Source organism: Lagopus leucura, unplaced genomic scaffold, assembly GCF_019238085.1.
Source record: "Lagopus leucura isolate 7727_CA_CO unplaced genomic scaffold, USGS_WTPT01 111-35_obj-0_obj, whole genome shotgun sequence".
Classification (NCBI taxonomy): Eukaryota; Metazoa; Chordata; class Aves; order Galliformes; family Phasianidae; genus Lagopus; species Lagopus leucura.
This window is the reverse complement of record NW_024962842.1, coordinates 3607-25106: the sequence shown is the minus strand read 5'-3', so window position 1 is coordinate 25106 and position 21500 is coordinate 3607. Positions and strand designations below refer to the sequence as shown.

At 40.4% G+C, this 21500-nt stretch overlaps 1 protein-coding gene across 1 annotated transcript; it reads left to right on the top strand.

Moving 5' to 3' along the window:
- The first annotated feature begins 11619 nt into the window (after window positions 1-11619).
- On the top strand, window positions 11620-21284 carry DHRS7C (dehydrogenase/reductase 7C). The gene is made up of 7 exons (XM_042890965.1): window positions 11620-11780; window positions 12270-12425; window positions 15015-15127; window positions 16981-17191; window positions 19153-19245; window positions 20352-20507; window positions 20976-21284. The coding sequence occupies exons 2-7, from the start codon at window positions 12272-12274 to the stop codon at window positions 21182-21184; spliced, it is 936 nt and encodes a 311-aa protein (XP_042746899.1). The 5' UTR covers window positions 11620-11780; window positions 12270-12271; the 3' UTR covers window positions 21185-21284.
- The last annotated feature ends 216 nt before the right edge of the window (window positions 21285-21500 follow it).

Below are 21500 nucleotides of genomic sequence, written 5' to 3'. Positions count from 1 at the left end.
ATATATATTGTTATTCCAGGACATTTTGTTAGCATATATTGTAGTGGTAAGATTAGAAAATTCCAGTTGAGATGGAATAGCATTGAACTATGAGATGTATTGTAGTGAGAAAAGCTGCAGAAACACTCAATTAAAGGTTTTCTTCTTCCTTTCAACCTCTTTTTCTTATCAAAACATTAATGTAATTTCATTCTTTCTAGAGTAATAATCACGCTTTTTATTGGTAAAGTAATTAAGAAATAGACAATTGTACACAAGTAACCTAAACGAGATTGGTATTAAGCCTCAGCAAGTTGGATGGTACAAACAGCAGCAATTGTTTTGGTACACTAGATGCCTCAGTTTGGAAGGATGATGGAGGAGCTATGTTCTGAGATGTTCACATTTTGCCATGTTACTTCTCACAGAGGATCCTCTTTGGGGAAGGAGGAGTAATGTTTAATTGAATTGACTTATGATTGGGAATTGATTCCTAAGCAACTGGAGACAGGGCTTTCTGCAGTGCTTTTCTCTGTGGTAGAATGAACTGCCGATACACAAATTATAGTCTGGTTCTGTACCATACCACTAATTTACTATAGTATTTGACTATTCTGAAAAAACATAGCTCTAACTGCTATCCTGACAATATCTTTGAGGTCTTACTGACAGGCAGGAAACATATTCAGAATGGCTGTAGATACTGAGTATGTAATAGACAGTGTTTATTTATCATAGAATCACACAATGGCCAGGGTTGAAAAGGACCACAATGATGATCCAGGTCGCCAACCAGCAGCCCAGGCTGCCCAGAGCCACATCCAGCCTGGCCTTGAATGCCTGCAGGGATGGGGCATCCACAGCCTCCTTGGGCAACCTGTTCCAGTGCCTCACCACCCTCTGGCTCAAAAACTTCCTCCTCATATCCAACATAAACCTCCCCTGTCTCACTTTAAAACCATTCCCCTTGTCCCATCACCATCCACCCTCACAAACAGCCGTTCCCCCTCCTGTTCATACACTCCCTTCAAGCACTGGAAGGCCACCGTGAGGTCTCCCCGCAGCCTTCTCTTCCCCAAGCTCAACAGGCCCAGTTCCCTCAGCCTTTCCTCACACAGAGCTGCTCCAGCCCTCTGCTCATCTCAGTGCCTCCTCTGGACCCGCTGCCAGAGCTCCACGTCCTTGCTGTGCTGGGGGCCCCAGGTCTGGATGCAGCGCTGCAGATGGGGCCTCGCAGGAGCCGAGCAGAGGGGGACGATCACCTCCCTCTCCTGCTGGCCGCCCCTTTTTCATGCAGCCCACAACACAGCTGGCCTTCTGGGCGGCAGGCGCTCACTGCTGCCTCATGGCCAGCTTCTCATCTACTAGTCTCTACAGTATAAATCATTCTAACCTGAAGATTTTGGAATCTCTAAAACTTCTTCTCCAGGATTCCATGTGACTGACAGACCCAAGACTAATGTTTTCCATGCCAAAGTCACAAGGCTCATTCTCAGCTTTTCTACCTGCAGACTTCATGTTAAAGGAGGAACAATTCTTTGCCATCTGCATCTGAGCTTTTCTACACATCTTCAGAAAACTCCTTCTGTTGTACTTGCTCTTTGTGAACCATTTCCAGCTGAGAGATTTCCGATGCAAGCAGTTTACAACTGATAATCAAGAGTTTTTGAAGGTCTTTCAAGGCTGATGCTAGAGAGAAATGTGGCTCTTCTATAGGTCTTCCCACACACAAATCTCAGAAGACTCGTTTTCAATTGTTAAACTGGACAACTCTGGTTTGTGGGAGTTTCACTGGTGCTTTTAGACTGTAACACATCAGAGGTGGAAACTGGATCACACTGAAGTTGCAGACTTTAGTGACTGCACCTCTATAGAAGAGGCATCTTAGTTCGGTCAGATGCCCTTCCGTGCTTGGCCTGCCACTTCTGCTTTCTTGCTGAGCTGTACACTTCAGCTATTGAATGCTCAGTTATATCCATTTCCATACAGACATAGCTACAGGAGGCTGACATTTGGATATGCCCTTTCACACAGGCAAGATCTGCTTTCTCCAATCTATCTTATCTCACATCTGCAGGAGCATCTTCTGGCTGGCTGGCTGTACGGCCCTCTGCTTCCACAACAATTTTCTTAACCCCACCAACATTGCCAGGAGGTTCAGGGTCACTTGTCAGCTTGTTTATCCAGATGTTTGAACTTCTCTGAGTCTTTGCACACTTGAAGATCCATGGTAAGCTCATTTGTTTGCTTCAGTTTCTTCTGAAGGCTTCTTTTATTTGCCTGAGCTTAGCAGAAGTGTCTGTCAAACCATCTTGTTCTGTCACTTCTGAAGGAGATTGCTCACCACAGCCCTGTTCTATAGCGTTACATTCCACTAGACATTCCAACAATAAATGTTTCCTCAGGTGTCTTCTGTGAAAGGCAAGCTGAACTGCAACATTTTGCCTCCCCTGCCTGGAGAGAATGGTCATTATTTGCCAAGGAAGTGTTATTGGAAAGATGCTGTAATATGAGAGGATGATTTTTTCCAGGGGTTATCATGCATTCTGTTGAAGTCTCAAAACACTTGATTGCTTTAGGATCAATGGGCTCTGTGAGGCATTGGATGAGCAAGATGAAGCAGGGACAGAGACAGACTGATCAGATAATCAATTTGTGGGATTACATACCTTAGAACTGAAGACTGGCCTGGGTTTTGAAACCCCCCAGGAGCCGGTCCGCTGGTCCTGGGGGCATTTCCAGTGAGGTAGTTTCTTTGTCACTATTCTTGACACATAAGATATGGAAAAGAAAAAAAAAGAAACAACAACAACAACAACAGTGGGAGCAAAATACTTCAGAAAGTGCATAATCAGGAATAAATTCCTCTCTGTATTAACAAAACTCTGAGTTGCACGTGTGGATGCAATGCCATTGTATCAAGGCTGCCTGGGTGAGAAGCTGCATATGGGATAAACTGCTTGAATATTCTTCCTCATAAAACAATTGTAGCTTTGCTATCAGTTTTGTTAATCCTCTGTAACCACCTAGTTGTTTCCAGAGATGGTGGTAGTGGGGGACAAAATGCATACTGGCAGAAAAGAGCTTTCAGGTATAAATGAAGCGTTCGTAGAGAGAGGTGAGTCACAGTAAAACATGTACAAACACCTGGACCTCACTATCACCTCACCTGCCTTTCCATATGTTTGAAACACCAGCAAGTTAGCTGACAAGAAACATGCACAACACAGAAGTAGACTTCAGGAAATTAAATAAAACTCAGAAATAAACCATTTCCATTTCAAAAGGAGAAATTTGTAAGCCTGCTGATGTACAGAGTGATTTCTTTTGAACCGCCCAAGCTGCTAGGAAAGATCACAGGCCACGTGGGAAGCTGAGTTTCCTTTGTGCTGCATTATGTTCTATTTCTCTCCCTCTCCTGTTTACAGCCCTTTCTCTTGCTTTCTCTTCTGCTGTCATCTAGCAGCAGTTAATAGTACTGGAAAAGAGTGAGAGGGTCTAGGTTAATATTGTGACATCTCTAAGTACAGCAAACACTATTCCTGCAAACCAGAGGCTTGTAAGAGGTCCAAGGCTTGCATATAGTCAATCTAAGCAATACCTAACTTAATTTTGCACATTAGTGTCCAACAAGTACCAAGTAAAAATACAAAATCAATTTCCTATTCGCATAAATCTTTTATATTCATCTCCCTAGCAATGGAGAACAGTAGACCTGGGCAGCCTGGTCTAGTATTAAATGTGGAGGTTGGTGGCCCTGCATGTAGCAGGGGGATTGGAGATTCATGATCCCTTCCAACCTGGGCCATTCTGTGATTCTGTGATTGCTGATTAGCCTGAGCAAAGCCTCTTAGTTTTTAGAACTGTATTAGTATACAAGCAGCTTTGATTAACTTTAGATACTTTTCACTTTAAAGCAGATGTTAAAAATGCTGTAATTATAAGGACTCACATATTTCAGGCTGAGAGATTTGCTTTTTATTTGACTCTTTCAGCAGGGAGCTAAGTCCAACAACTACGATGTCTGCCATTTTAACTGGAGAAGAGCTGATCTCTGCTTTTTCTCTTCCAGGCTAAGTGAAGAGACACGAGTCCAAGCCAACCAATCTTATGTTTAAGGATGTCAAAACTCAATAAGGATAGGAAAAATCTGTTTTTCTTCCTTACTTGCTGCAAGTTAAATTATTAACTTATTAAATTATTCAAAGTTTGGTTTAAAAATTTGAACATGTAACCTATTTCTTGCTGATATACTGAAGTCTGACCCTCCTCTGGAGCTTTTACATCTGTGAAAGCTTATGTGTTTAGAATAGAAGAAAGGAGTTCAAGGGGTTATTACATGCAAGAGGTTATTATATGCTTTGCTTACATTGCTAGAAGCTTTGATCAATTCTTTGTACAGGAGACATTTGCCTTCTGATAATTTGGCAGTTTCTGTTTGCAGGTTTGTGAGACTGACTGCACAATACAGAAAGATATTCTGGTAGTCCAATAGAATAGAGAAAGCATATTGTTAAAATGGATCTCTAGATGTATTGCAATGGGATTGTGATAAGAACTTGCCATTAGCCATTTGAGGCTGGTCACTTCAAATGCACATTTTTATACCAGTACTTTCCAGGGCTCCTAGTAAAATCTATTGTAAGGGGTGTCTGACAAATTCACCTGTGCTGATTCCACACGAATAATAAATCTAAAGAATCGCGTTGAATTGAATTACAAACAAGGAACTGGGGCCTGGGATCAGTGTGGGGAGATAAGCTATTTGGCACTCTTCATGTGATCTATACTAATTCTGACAGACTGGAAACAGGACTAAGCTGTAAAAACATTAAGCACATAATGTAATCATGGTAAAGCTATTTAAAGGAGCTAGAACATTCATGGCTGTGTGTTTATTGGATCTTGCATTTGAAGTGAAATCATAAGAAGAATTTATTTTGGCATTGAAGTCAGTGCTCCAAAATGAAAGCTTAAAACCTAAGGGTTTCTGAAATAGATCCCAAGCCCTTCGTTTCACACAGGGCATCACAGCTATCCAATGAGTCTCACATCAGTCTCTGCAAACAGCTGTTATGCACCTTCATTAGTAACTACAGAACATCTGTAATCGGAAAATGCAAAAATGTAGTATTTGCTGTCAAGACTGAACTTCAAATTCAGCTTCATTTTAAGTCTCTACAAGAGAACAAAGCCTCTGGTTAATTTTCTCTGTAGCCACTTCTCCTATGACGCTCAGCCTACACACAGAGCTCTGCTCTGGCACTCACCAGCTGCAACAAGAACATATTCTAGTTAGTATTTGGTCACCCTTTAGCCACCCATCCTGCCTGGGGAGAAACTCCTGGGAGTAATCAAAAAGCCCCCCCAAAAAAATTTAAAAAAAGGAAGAAAGGAAAACCTAAATTCAGAAGCAGGGCAATGTCAGCACTGTAGCATAAGCTCCTTTGGAAGCTAACACCCACTCTACAGTAGTATTAAGGAAAGCAGATGGAGACTCACAGCTACATATAGACCAAAGGTATGGTTCACTTTAACTGAGTCTCTACAAAACTCTCTTGAATCACAGAATCACAGAATTATAGGGGTTGGAAGGGACCTCCAGAGATCATCGAGTCCAACCCCCTGCCAAAGCAGGTTCCCTACACCAGGTCGCACAGGTCGGCATCCAGGCAGGTCTTGAACATCTCCAGAGAAGGAGACTCCACCACCTCCCTGGGCAGCCTGTTCCAGTGCTCCGTCACCTCACCTAAAGAAGTTCTTGCGCACATTCGTGCAGAAGTTCCTCTGCTGCAGCTTATGGCCGTTTCCCCTCGTCCTGTCTCCACTCACCACTGAAAAGAGACTGGCCTCACCACCATGGCCCCCACACTTGAGCTCTTTATAAACCTGGATCAGGTCCCCTCTCAGTTGTCTTTTCGCAACGCTACACAGACCCAGATCTCTCAGCCTTTCTTCATGGGGGAGATGCTCCAGGCCCTTCACCATTTTTGTGGCCCTCCGCTGGACTCTTTCCAAGAGATCCCTGTCTTTTTTGTACTGGGGAGCACAGAACTGGATGCAGTGCTCCAGATGAGGCCTTACCAGGGCAGAGCAGAGAGGGAGGATCACCTCCCTCGACCTGCTGGCCACGGTTTTGTGCAAAAAAGACACTATTTACACTTTGAACAATCAAGCAGCAATTAGAAAGTGTTAAAGAAAAAATATCAGTGCACTGGAACTTTTTTTTTTAATATTTATATGTGTGTTTAAATATATATGCACTTATACACATGGTTATCACACTTAAATTTTTAATAAGAGCATGATATAGTTAAAAATTAGCAATTAATATTATTCAGGAAATCAACTTTATCAGCTTAAGTGTGGCAAAGTGTTTTGAATGTTTCTAAAAATTGTTGTGAACTTGTGTTCTCATGGAAAAAAATAGGTGAGCATGAGCTATAAGTTAACATGTTATAACATGCTATGTTATAGACCCCCAGCAGAAGGGCAGCAGTAAAACACCAATGTAGTCTCAGACACTGCACATGTAAAACTCAAATAGTTGCTGTGACAGTTATTCCTCCTGTACAAATATTTGTTCTTACTGCCATGGCGCCTTTGTTTTTGCTTGCTGTAGTTGTTAAGAATAGAATTTCCACCACAATACTGCCCTAATGAAAGGGTGCTAAAATATAATGTAATTGAGTCATGAACCTGACTAGGTACAGCAATTCGAAGCAGATGATTGGGTGCCAGAGACAATCACTTGTCACCACACTTTTGAAGACCAAGGTATCAAAGCTGCCAGAAAGTTGCATGGAGAGCACAAATTGAACAGCAAGCACTCCTTAATGCCTTAATGCGGGCAGATTTTGCTGTACAAGAAGGAAAACACTGATGCAATTAAAGGCCCCAAAAAAGAATGAAATCCCTTTCTCTCCACCTTTTGCTCACTGATGATGCATTTGACTGCATCTAGAAACTGAGAAAAGGGGAGAAAGGGCCTTCCAGCAACTGTCAACAGACATTCTAATACACAACAAGAAAACTAAACAGATTTGTATTTACTCTGGACTGATTGCAATACCCGCTTTCTCTACAGACTTCTGTATTGTTTCTGCTAGTTCCTGGTCTGCAGTCTCCTGTGGCTGCATGTCTTCCCACCCAGGACATTATTCTTGAGATAAACAGAGCACTGCAAAAGGGCACTGAGATTATCAGGAGCCTGCATAAGAGCACATCAGTGCACAGAGAAAGAAGGCTGTCGCTTACATACATCTATGATGTTTATCTCATGAGCAGAGCAGTTTGTCCAACCACTATAACAAAAGTAACCTCATATTCAGCTAAACTGCAAAAATACAGCAGGAATGCTAAGGGGACAGAGACAGAATATGTGTGGAAAGTTTCTTAATGGGAAGGTACTGATTACTTTTAAGTGAGGAGGTGGAAGGTCACTGGGTCGCTGGAGACCTGATATTTTCATGACCACTGGGACCAACTGAGCCCCTTGGTCCCTGACTCAGAGGACAGCTTATTGAACAGAAGTTCTTGACTCCCTGGGAAGAAGTGACCCGGTTACAGTTTCAGGGGGAACTTCACCAACTGATCGAGAGAACTCAGGAAGCAGCCTGATTACAGTTAATACATGAAAGAGCCTTAGTGCCAAACCAGAAATCTCCAACAACAATGCTGGCTGGGCCAGAGCAAATGATCCACCTGGTGGAAAGGAGGAGTTGTGTGTATTCCCTCCAACACCATGGTGGCTCTACAGCCAACAGGTATGCCCCAAAATAAGAAGGTACTTCAATATGCCTGGGGCTTATTAGTCTTTTGAAGAAAGCATATCCTGGATTTCTCCATCACTGCTCAACCTTTGTATGATCAAACCTGAAAATGGGCTGCATTGGATTGCTCCCCTGTGCATGAGGAAGCCTTGAAACAATTGATTTTCGGGGCAAATACTCACCAGGCCTTAGGACCAATACACCCCCATGACCCGTTGTGCCTTGCTTGGGGATTTGCTTCACGTGGACTTTTGATACACCTGTGACCTGCCTGGATGCCTACCTGTGCGACCTACGGTAGGGAACCTGCTTTGGCAGGGGGGTTGGACTCGATGATCTCTGGAGGTCCCTTCCAACCCCTACAATTCTGTAATTCTGTGATTCTGTGATTCTGGGGGCCCAGATGTCCCAGCTAGATGGATGGGCTTTTTCTGTGCACCTTTAAAGATTCTGAAAGATGATACTCTGCCTGAGAAAAGGGGCTCTTTGTGGTAACTTTAGGATTCAAGGAGGCAGGGCAAACCATTTTGCAGCAGTCAGCATGGGCCCTTCAAGGTCTTAAGGCTGGTGCTAACAGGGATACCTCTGCCCATTGGAGTAGCACAATGGGAAACAGGAAGGAAATCGTATGCTCAACTGGATCATTACTTTCACCTCTTTGAAGGGTCACTTATGACCCTTCCCACGCAGGAGATTTCTAATATGGGATCTTTAACCTAAATTGCTGCTTCTCTGGTAAAGAATGCCTCTCCATTCCAGGAAGGAATGAGGAATGTCTGGTTTGCAGACACCTCTATCAGGCACAAAGGGGAAGTATGGAAATACTGAGTGGTAGCCAGTGCAAATAGAAACCAGAGATGAAGTTTTTAGTGAAAGGGAAGGCAGTGCCCAAGTCAGGGAGTTAGTTACAATTTGGGAGGTACTTAGGAGAGAAAAAGACAACCTCAAACTGATACATGAATATACTAATTCATGTGCAGTCTTCAAGGGATGCACTGAACAAAATGCTTGGAGGTAAACCAAGTCCTGTGTGGCAGAAAGAGAACTGGGAGGACATCTGGATATCACAAAGGTTAAGGAATGTGAGGGAGGCTGAGTGGCATCCCACCAGACAGGGTTGGATCCAGCACACAAGCAAAACTGTGAAGTGAAAGAATTAACTACACTCCTTTTGATGAATCCACTGATACACCCTACTTTCTTTCCCAAACCCTGAAAATGGGTGATGAATGGGAAAATTTACTGGAGTTGCTATATGTAGAAAGGAGGCATTCAGGATCATTGTATCTATCTAAGGAAGACAGAATCTATCCATGTATCTATCCAAGGGTGACAGAACACTGGAACAGGTTGCTCAGAGAGTTTGTGGAGTCTCCTTCTATGGAGATATTCAAGACTTATCTGTACGCCGACCTGTGTGACCTACAGTAGGGCACCTTCAGGGGGGTTGGTCTCGATGATCTCTTGAGGTCCGTTTCAACTCCTATAATATTATGATTCTGTGATTTTCTCATATTTTCTCATCCTTTCACTTGTTTTTCCCTCTATTCCTAACTTTTCCACTCTTATCCCCTTCTTCCCTGGAGGAAGTGTCCAAAGGAAGGCTATGAAATGGTGAAGGATCTGGAAGGCCGGGTGTTATGAGGAGCAGCTAACTCTCTTGGTTTGTTCAGCCCTGAGAAGAAGAGGCTGAGAGGATGCATCATGGCCTAATGCTTCCTCACAGAGAGATTTGGGAGCAGTCACTGACCTCTGTTGATAGTGACAGGGCCCAAGGGAGTGTCATGAAGCTGTAACAGATGAGGCTTAGGTTGGATATTAGGAAAAGGTTCTTCATCAAAGAATGGTTGGGCACAGAGCAGGCTTCCCAGGGAAGTGGTCATAGCACTGCGTTGTCAGAGTTAAGCATCAGGACAATGCACTCCGACATACGATCTGATTTTTGTGTGATTCTGTGTGGAGCCATAAGTGGGACTTGGTGATCCTTACGGGTCATTTGTAACTAAGGATATGCTATGAATCTATGGAAAACCAGTCTCCATTTTGTTTATAATCTCCCTTTATGTATTGAAAGATTGCAATGAGGTCTTGTTAGAGCCTTCTCTCCTCCAGAGTGAAGAAGCCGAGCCCTTCTTCACAGGAGAAGGCTCCAGACCTCTGAGCATCTTCGTGGCCCACCTCTGGATCTGCTCCAACAACTCCACATCTTTTTCATGCTGAGGGACGTGAACACAATATCCCAGATGGCTACTCTCAAAGGCAGAGCGGGACAATCCCTTCCCTGCCCTGTTGGCACTCTTCTGCGGATGGGTGCAGTTGGCCTTCTGAGCTGCAAGGACACACTGCTTGCTCATGTCCAGCTTTTCATACATCAGAACTCCCCAAGTCATTCTCTGCAATGCTATTCTCAGTTACTACTTTTATCAGTCTGTACAGATAATTTGGATTACCCCAACCCGGGTGTAACACCTCACACTTGGCCTTGTTGAACTTCATTCAGTTCATGTCAAGGTCCCTTTGGGCAGTATTCTTTCCATCTATTATGTCAACCACACCACTCGGCTGGGTGTTCTTTGCAAAGAACACTTGCTGAGAGTGCCCTTGATCCTTCTGACTAGGTCACTGATTTTTAAGATTTTTAAGAGTGCCATTCTCAAGAAAGACCCCTGGAGGCCAGTGCTCATTACTGGTCTCCATCTGGACACAGAGCTGTTGACCGCAACCCTCTGTCTGTGGCCATCCAGCCAATTCTTTATCCATCTCACAGTCCACCCTTCAAGTCCGTATCTCTCCAGTTTATAGAGAAGGATATCATGTGAGACCATGTCAGTGGCCTCACAGATGTCCATTATATAGTTCTTTGGTTTGGTAATCTTAAATCATGCACTCTTTCTCAGGAGATCCAACTGTCACAGAAAGGAATATGCATCTTTATTTCTGATGTTGTTAGCTTCTAGAGCTAGTTAGAATTAACTGTCGATAAGTCTCCTCCTGATGGCCTCTTGAACAACTTTCTACTCTTCCCATTCATTGAAAGCTGATACTATTTTGTACCTGCAGACAATAATAACATCTTTGCTCCTTGTAACAACACCCCAATATCAATGATTCAGTAATGTTTCTAACCTTGTCATTCTCTCATGGAGTTGAGAATTGCTCTGTAGAATTTAGTTGACCAGTTACGCAACATAAACAGGACTATTAAATCCAACTGTTAATATTTACATTCATAAGATTGTGATAAAAGATTCTGAATGATTCATGGTACATTCCCCCGCAATTCCAATTGAATCCCACTACTGAATCAGTCAGGTCAATAAACATTGCATCTTTGAAGGAAATGCAAGAGGTGCTAAGGTAAAATTGATAAGATCCTGAAATTGCTGGAAAAGATATACATCTACCTTACAAATACCAAGACTGGAAAGCAGCATGTGCCCCCTGGAAGCACAGTACTTCAGCACACTGCTGCCCAGCAGGAGCTCTTGGCTTATTACAAAACATTAGCTCCCAAAGCCAGCTTGCTTGGAGACCCTTTCCAGTGCACGTGCATGACTCATATTGTAGAACAGTGACTATTTCAAATTGAAAGTTCTTTTTATTGTTTTTAAAACATATAATCATCATGCATTTGATACAGAAGTTTTGGGTTTGTTTTTTTTTATAAAGTTAGTTGAAGACCTCAGATGGGAAACTGAGGTAGTCCTATGAACAACTGCAACCAAAGAGAAGACAAAAAGACAAATGCTTCATTGCACAGTGGATTTGATACTGTACATAGAGTCTTTACAGGACTGTCCAGCCTGCTGAACTAAACTGTCAAGCATGTGAATCACACTGTAGGTGCTATATTTACTTCTGAAGTCCCTCTGCTACAGCAGCAGGCTATACATAGCCATGCTCACACAGGGCAAGCAGCCTCAACTAGTGCAATCTTCAATGAAAATCTTGAAGGACTTTAATTAAACTCATAATACAAAAACTTGTTGCAAACAGTATTTATCTATACCAGGATTCTACATAGTCATAGTAAGTGGTTTTGGTTTTTCTTTTTTCCTATATCTTTCAGAACAGAAAACATTTCTATTATATGTTTTACTTGAAATTAGTATAAAAAGCTTTTTATCTGTTTTCCCATAGTAGCCACATAATAAAAAGCTTAATCTTATATTTTATCCTATACTTTGCCATATTTGGCAATACTTGCCACTTTGGCAATATTTGAACTGCAATTTTATTCTGTTTTGTCAACAGTCATTTTTAATCTAGAAATCTAGATTTCATTAGAATGTGAAATAATGAGGAAAATGGAGAAACAAGAAAAAGGACTCATTAACTTATGTTAATATGAAACTGCTGATTGGAAGACAATATTCCCACAGCTTTATGTGTTTGTTATGCTGGGATTACTGACTTTTTATGCATGGAAACATTTCTTTTGTAGATAAGAGAAACTTGAAAATTATGAGTTCATATTATGGTTACTGTTACTTTAATATGGACTCTTGTTTTCCACAGATATGGGTATTCTTGCTGTGTTTGCCCTACCACTGCTTCTTCTAGGGATCAGTGGAATCATTTATATTTACCAGACAGTCATATGGCTAGTGTCCAAATCAGCAGTGCAGAACAAGGTGGTGGTGATCACAGATGCCATCTCTGGACTAGGCAAGGGTGAGTTGTCTCTTTTCTTCTCCACGTCAGAGAACTGAACAGTGTCTATGACTTTCAAGTGTACTTTTAAAATCTCAGATACAGGAACCGCAGATGAACTTTCAGGAACTGCAGAGCTTTGAGTTTACGGAACAGAGTATCAGGTTTTATAACCATGTCAAGTGATATTTTTAGCACTTTGCTACTCTGAGATCTAATACCATAAGTTGTCACTGTAGAGTAGCAGCAAATCAGCATTAACTGGTGTCACCTTTCTCTGTTACTTGTTCCTTTTAAGCCCTTAAAGGCTTCCACTTTTTCTGTTCCCTGTAACAGTACTCACCCTTCTCCCCCTGTAAATTGCTGCCCCTCTATCACCTACATTACTCTTTTTCCCTTGATATCCTCCAGAACCTCCAACAGGGAGTTCTGACCATGTGTGATGATGTGTTCAGTGGAAGAAAGGAAAGGATATGTGGTAGTTAATTTATTTATCCTAGGCAACTGCAAAATTCTTTTTTCCACATACTAGAATTTCTGGACAAATGGAGACGTGTCGAAGTTTAAAAAGTAACAAAAAAATGATGAAGATGTTTTCAGTGGTTTATGACTGCTAATGAAACTTGATTCCCGGGCTTTTTTCAGTGCCGTAACTCAAAAGAGTCTAGAGAAATACATCACTGGTTTCCCTTTTGCTGTTGATCACAAAATAATCTTGTTCATGAATTTTGTTCATAAATCTGCCCTGTTAAGTTAATAAGAAAAATATTGGTGTAGCTATAAATAATCTTTTTAAGTCACAAAATTTTTCTTTTCTAAAAAGGAATGAAAAAAATTCATGAAAATACAACTGTGAAACACAAACATTACATAAATAGAAGTTTCCACTGAAAATGTTTATAGAGGTAGGAACCTGGGTCCAGAAGGCTTATATAAATACTTCCATACAGATATTAAGATTCTAATATTGAAATTAAAAAAAAAAAAAAAGAATATCTGGATTTTCCTGCAGCTACTGAAATATGAAGAAAAATATTTTTGAAGAGTGGATAATGTTGCCTGTTTAAGAAGGGTCATAGGAAGCAAAACAAATCAAAGAGGCGGAAAAAGCAAGAGTAATTGTAAGGTCATCTTCCTGTTCTTCCAGTGTTGAATATGCAAATGACATACAGATTTAATTTAAGGACCAAATATAAGGGTTTCAAGGCTGAAAGGATTTTGAAGATCTAGATAGAAAATAAATCATGAAAGGAAAAGACCTTTCAATTTTCAATCCTGCCAGCACACATAACCCACTGCCAGCTACTTGTCTATCTGCACCTAAAGCAGATCTTCTGATTTAAAGCAGTGTGTTCATTGTGTCATGCCTACAGGCTATCTGCAATACAATTTATATTACAAGAAATTTTAAAAAAAGGCAAGCGTGTACTTTTCCTCATTGCAAGGACTATCTTGACACATTTCCAAACTGAGAACCACTTCTTCAATTCAGCTGAGCTAGATTGCATATCCCTAGGCACCCTACGACCTCTTGGGGAGTACAACAGACAGTTAATCCCTGAAGATGTCCCTGAGGCCCATGGTCCATATTTTAAAAAGCCTTTCTCTGATCAAACGGGAAGCACAGTGAAGAATGTATTCTCCCTTCATCAGCTAGAGAAGAAAACCAGTCAGACACAAACCATCAAAAAGCTTCAACCTGATATTTCAGGCTGATGCTCAGGCATGAGAAACTGTAGTACTGACTGCCAGTTTCATTGAGCCACCAGTTTGCAAAAAGTACAATTCTAGCTCACTTGCATTAGCAAGAGAGAATCTTCTCCAGAGACAGTTTAAACTGCTGTGAATCCTTAGTCCAGAATGTCCTTGTCTGTATGTAGAGAAAGCAGTTCCATCTTAGTGTACACAGAAATTTCTCAGTGATCTTCTCAGGAAGGCTTCAGGGATCCTGTCTGAACCAGAGGTAGCTCAGGGTTGTCCCCATTGCCTCCACTGAGTCCTGGGAAGATTGATGAATGATAAGGGACCTTCCAGCTGCTATTTCATCTCGTTTGTAGGGCAGTGGCTGCTAAGTTTCTATGTACCGTTCTTTCTCAGAATTGTAGATGAGTTTCATGTGCCTGAAAGTTTCATGAAGACAGTGCCCAAACCTAGTTTTCTGCATTCTGGGATTGGTTGGTGTATTGGTATTGTTGTGAGATTTTGATATGTAACAACATCATAAATGTATTTTTGTGTATGTTTTTCATTACACCGTACTTATAGGTGGAGGCATTTAAGGAAGAAAGACAAACACTTTTTTTCTTATTCTAACCCATTAACTGTCACACTGTTCTTTTCTTAATTATATACCACAACTAAACAGTATCATCATGCTATACCATTAGTTGTGATGACCTTAATATGGTAAAAATATTCATAAAATTTCATTTATTACTCATTTATATTTGGAAATTCTTTTTTTCTCATATTTTTATCCTTTAAAAAATGATGAATTTTTAATGAATGATTCAACATCATTAGCAAAAACAGCCTCCCGTTTCAACTAAAATGGGTATAATCAAATTGCTACTATTGTTATTATTTCTTTTGAACTTCTTTCTCTCCTAGAATGTTCTCAAGTGTTTCATTCAGGAGGAGCAAGGCTTGTGTTGTGTGGCAGAACATGGGAGAAGTTGGAAGCCTTGTATGATGCTTTAATTAGCGTGGCAGACCCCAGTACAGTAAGTGTTCCCTCACAGTGCTCTGAAAATTGACAAGTTGAGGTAAAAACCTTGTTCAGGTACAAAAACTGCTTTTAAATCTACTAAAATGAGGTCTACGTGGAGCTTAATTCAGACACCAGCAGTGATTTTGGTCATCCACAAAATGCACCCAGCACAGTTCAGAGAGAGAGAGGAAGTTTTGAAGAGCATGATGTCAAAAATATGTCAAAAATAAGATCACAAGCTCCTGAGTGGACCTGCATTTTGAACGAATCCCTGCCCAAAGCCAGACAACTAGAAATGCGAGGTAGAATGATTTACATGTTAATTCAGATGTTGTTCTCCTTTTCATTGTGTGAACTGCCATCATTTTTTTGCATAGCTCGAGTGTTCAAGAAAAGGGAGGTGGTTCCAAGGATTTCATTAATCTTAAATATTTCTACTACTTTGTGAGAGTTCTCAGATTGCAGGCTATGGGAGCACATAAATACAAGTTCTCTCATTACCACTGACGAAGCATGCAAATAGAGATGTGAGACCAGTAAAGGCTTCCCATGCTGTCAGAGGTGGTTCTTTGGGAGATGTTTCTTTGGTGCCCATGGAAAATCCTTCCTTCTGTGATCAGACTTATTTCAGAGCATAAATAGTCCCTAAATTACATAGCCATTTGTCACCAGACCAACAAATACTTACATGTCACCCTTTTTCTACAGTGAGCTTCATTCATCTTCACAAAGAAATACTGTGTTTGTGCTAATTTGTGTAATCAACTGGGAAAAATCATTAAGTATGACTAAGGGACCTGTCTGTACTTCAGCATAGTAATAAGTGAAAATTCTCAGAGTTCATTCCTCTGTGCTGCAGCTGATAAAATCTACATCTTTGAAAGAAACAATACGCGTGGTTTGGATTACCTACAGTTAAACAAACTATTCCCACCTCCCAATTTTCCCTGTACATTCAGTTCCTCTTATATACGCAAATCATCTCTCAAAGCACTTTAACTAAGGTTCTGTGGTCAACAAATTTCTACAGAGTTCTGTTTATGAAAAGAGGAAGGATAGGAGTCATCCCATGTGTATTTATCTGCATTTATTGGATGCAGCTATTCCAGCTTACTCTTCCCGAGGTGTTATGCACCTGTATCTGAATTTCAGAGTACAAGAGTAACTATTACTGAGTTAACCTCTTTCCAGAGTGGGTTAAAGGAACAAATGAAGATTTTCTGTAAGAATAATAATGCACTTTCTTCAGATACAGTGGTAAATTTTATTGTTTTTAAGAATAAATAGAAATTGTAAGTAGAAAATAATTTATGTATAAGGAATCTGAAATTGAGAAAACCAACAAAGTAACTTTACATGCCAATGGGTTCTGACGAGCAAGTATTCCTTTATTACAGCACTGGGTGCATGGGGATCGCTCCACCAACATGCACATGAAAAGAAGCAGCAACTGCATATTTAAAGGCATAGTGTATACGTAGTCATTACATTCCAAGGACATGGGCAGAAACTCCAAGAAATGATTAACTTCTCTGGTGGTTGTGAATTGAAGGCTAGCAATCATTCTCGCTGTACATTTCCAACCTTTTAAGAAGGGTAGCCCAAACTGGTTTCCACTGATGTTACACTGAGCTGAGGTATCTGTTTTGCCATCTTATCTTCAACAACAAGACATCTGTTCTGCTTTCTTCACTTGGCAACGAGTCTCGCAGTTTTGCCGCCTCCACATTTTGTTCTTGAGCTTATGTTCACGCAGGCTTCCTGTCCTGTAGCTTCTATCCACTCAAGTTATGCAAAAGGCTGTTCTCACAATATGGAAAAACTGTGCCATGATTCAAATCCTTGAATATTTTTTTCCTTTATTAGACATATACACCAAAGCTCATTCTTCTGGATATCTCAGATATAGACTGCATTCAAGATGTAGCTAAGGAAATCCTGAATTGCTATGGTTGTGTGGATATACTCATCAACAATGCAAGTATGAAGGTAAAAGGAGCAGTGCAGAGCATTTCATTGGAACTTGATAAAAAGATAATGGATGCCAACTATTTTGGACCTATAACATTAACCAAAGGTATTTTAATTTTTTTCCTTTTTTTTCCTGTCACAACTTGAAGTTTAAGATCCAAATCACCGGCATTATTCTGATGCATTAGCATTTAACTTTGCCTTCTTCACTACAGACAGAATCATGTGAACATGAGTGGGCTGCAATTGAAGTGAATAAGATCAAAATCAGCCTGGAAATAAATCAGGCTTGGAAATATATTAGTAGGTGTTTGAAAAAAATTTTGTCTACTTGTTTTTCCTTTTGGTGACTCCTTCAGTTCTGTGCTTGCTGCCTTTGTTGCTATAAAAATTTTGACTCCATCTCAGAGCTATGATACAATTAATACAAGCTATACCTAGCAGAAAGAGTCCTGAGTCTGGTGTGTCACAGTAGATGGTTACGATCTCCTCAGAGGGGACTGACAGTGCAGGCAAAGTGGGGAGTAGTGTGTGATGGAGAGGCTGAATTGCACAGAGCTTGCAGTTGGCAGTGACACATTTGAAAGCCTCTGGATAAAGATTTAAGTACAAGCAAATAAGTAGATGTCGTTATGGAAGTCTACTATTGGTCAATCAGACAAGATGGTGACTCATCAGTTCCTGGTAAAATTATGGGGAAAATTGTTTTAGAAATTATTGAAAAATACCAGAGAGACAGTGCAGTCATTGGTTACAGGGTACTCAGAGAGTTGACTGATGGCACTGTGATCCCTGTCATAATTACTTTTCAACAATCTTGGGTATCTGGGATGGTCTCAGTTGACTGGAAGCAAAGATCTTGAAAAAAAAAAAGATCTTGACAATGATCTTGGAAATAGGGGCCTTTCAGTGTCATTTCAGTGCCTGGTAAAATAATGGAGAAAATTATGCTGTGAGATATTAAAAAACGTCTGGAGGATGATGTATTAATTGGTCACAGACAAAACAAATTCATGAGGGGAAGGTCCTGTTTAACTAACCCAATTTCCTTTTATTGACAAGATCATCCATTGAGCTGACCAAGGGAAGCCAGCTGGTGCTATCTTTTTGGATTTCAGCAGATCCTTAGATGCTGTTTCTCACAATATCCTTCCGGACAAAATGTCTAGCATATGATTAGGCAAAAATATAATGCAGTGCATGAATAATTAGATGACGAGTTGGGCCCAACGGATTATAGTAGATGAGTTACATCAGTCTGGTAGTCAGTCACTAGCAGGGTTCTACAGGGCTCTACTTTAGGGCCAGTTATCTTTAACAATTTCATCGATGAGTTAGTTTGAAGATATGCTAAGTGACAACACTACATTGGGAGGATCCATCAACTCATCTGAAGGTAGAGAGGCTTTACAGAGAAAAGATGGAGGAATGAAAAATCACCAATTCAATGAATTTTAACAGTAGTGCCAGATCCTGCCCCTGGGATGGGATTAACCCTGGGTATGTATGTAAATTGAGAGATGAGAGGCTGTAGAATAGTGCCACAGAAAGTAACCTAGGGGTTATGATTGACAGCAACTTGAGTATGAGTCAGTAGTGTGCACTGACAACCGTATCTTAGAATGCATTAAGCAAAGTATAGCTACACTGGCAAGGAAAGGGATCGTCGCGCTCTGCTCTGGGCTGGAGGGCAAGGCGTATAAGGAGTAGATGAGATACCTTGGTTTGCTGCATCAGGGGAGGATCAGGTGGGGGTTAGGGAAAGATTCTGCACCAGAGATTGGTGTGTGTGGAACAGCTACCCAGGGCAGTGGGTATGGGCCTGAGCTGCTGGATTCACAGAGCATTTGGATCTCTCTCTCAGCCACATAGTTTGGATGGTGCTGAGTAGAGACAGGAGCTGGCCTTGATAACTGCTATGGTCCCTTCCAACTTGGAATATTCTATGATTCTATGATCTTACTGTTCATTAAATTTTGCTAACTATACTTTACCTGTCATTTATTTTCTCTGAAGATATTAAGCTCTTTTACTTATTTGGCTTTTTCTTTCCATTTCTTTTTTCAGCCATTCTTCCCAACATGATTTCTAGAAGAACTGGCCAAATAGTTTTAATTAATAGTATTCAAGGAAAAATAGGAGTCCCATTTCGTGCAGCTTGTAAGTTATACATTCATTCATATGGTATGTTTTTATGAATTTATAAATTCAAAAAAATGTTCACATAATATTCATTTTAATGTATAAATATTTAGTTATTAAAAGCGGTAATTTCCAGCCTTCTTAATTTAATTTAATTTAATTAATCAAATTTAAGTAGATGATTAATAATGTATTTGACTGAAACATTTTCAAAGTCAAACTCAAGAAAAAATAGTTAAAAGTACTGTGAAACATGACTGCTGCCTATGGTGCTTGAGAATACATAGATATCAAATGTGACAGCAAATTTTTAAAGTTCTTGGGAAGGATTCAGGGAACAATGAGCCTTTAGCTCTAATATCTTGTGGTGGCTTCACACTGATAGAAAGCTAAGCTTCACCACACCTCTCTCACTCCCCCTCCTTAAAAGAACAGAGAAACAAAGTACTGTAAAAAGAGGCTCATAGGTAAGGAGTGGTTGAATTAAAGTGAAAAGGGAAAAAAAAAAAAAGGTCATGCAGAAGCAAAAGAAGAAATAAATTATTTAATTTTAAAAATATTAACTTAATAAATATAGTTTATAAATATAAACTCTTATTTTAATATAAGTTTATAAATATAAACTTTAATATTGAAAACATACAGAATTGTTGCTGCAGGGCCAAGTCCAAATTTATTTGCAAAATACACAACTTGTCTTCCAGAAACAGCTGTGTATTTTACTGCATTTTACTAATTTGTCACAAACTACAGCATCAGATGGGGTGGACACTCATCTCAGAGACAACTGTCTGTCTACTAAAGATGTTTTCAAACTGTAGAGATATTAGAGAAACTGCTCTTACCCAGGACTTAATATTTATGACTGGGGAATCCAGACATGCTTTCTCACATGCTTAGGGAGGTTCATATTGCACCTTATGCAAAACTTAATTTTGTAAATTCCATTTCTTCTGTTTGTTTTAAATATGTCCTAATTTCACTGAGTGAAGTTATTCACTATTCTTTTGGTTTTATTGGATAATCATTCCCAGATTAATGTTCTAAAAATTATTGTTTCATGGAATTCCTCACACATCCAAATCCATACATCCAAACATCCACGTGTTTTTTCTTTCTTTCAGATGCTGCTTCTAAACATGCTGCTGTAGGCTTTTTTGATTGTCTTAGAGCAGAAATGGAAGAATTTGATATTTCTGTCAGCACTGTCAATCCAACCTTCATCTGTTCATACCATCATCAGCCAGCACCTGGCAATTGGGAGGCATCAATTTGGAAATGTAAGGTTTGGTGAAACAAGACAGACATTGGAGTTCCATATAGATGTATGGAAGCTTTTCTTATGAAGAAAAGAGCACAGGGAAAGAAATGGAAAAGACAACAAGATGAACACGTTAGGAGAACAAAAGGAAAGAAAGATTGAAGAGATCAGACGAATATATTAAAAAGAGGAGATATACGGAAAGGAGCAACATCATGTGAGAAAAAAATACAGCATGGCATGGAGAATGAAGGTTAAGAAGAGCATGAAAGATAGAAGGGAGAATTCAGCTGTGCTCAGGTTGCTTCTTCCCTTAGGGAAAATCTTGGTGTGGTTGGTCAGGAAGCACAAAAGAAGGGAAGGGAGAGGGTAAAGAAATGAAAGTTTATACAAACTTAACTGGACTGATGTACTAGTTGTCTATCTTCTCGGTTCCCTCAGTTGTGCCTGCCTGTTTGTACTTCTAATTCCTCTCTCTTTGATTCAGTCTTTTTCAGAAAGGTGACTTATGGTGTGCACCCAGCAGAGGTGGCAGAGGAAGTCTTGTGCACAGTGAGCAGCAAGAAGCAGGAGGTGCTGATGGCCAACCCTATACCCAGAGCAGCTGTTTACATTCGCACCTTCTTTCCTGAAATGTTTTTTGCCGTTGTTGCCTCAGGGATTAGGGAAAAACTGAAGGCAGAACAAGAAAATTGATTTTGTTTCCTTCTCCCTGCTTACGACCTGAAAAATGTTTACATTTGAAATATCATTTCTGCTACCAGTATGGGTGGAATAAATAGGCTGCTACCCTAAACCTGCCAGTGTCTCAGTGATTCACTACAATTGGCACCCCATCATCTGTGAGATTTCCACTCTTCTGGATTTAGTGAATATGACAAGGGAAAACCTGATAGGAACACCATCACTGTTGTTACAGAGCAATTCTCAATATAAATGGGCAGGTCAAAGCTTTGGGGACTTGTAACAACTTATCAGAATAATCTGTCAGAGCTAGGATTGATGGGGACTT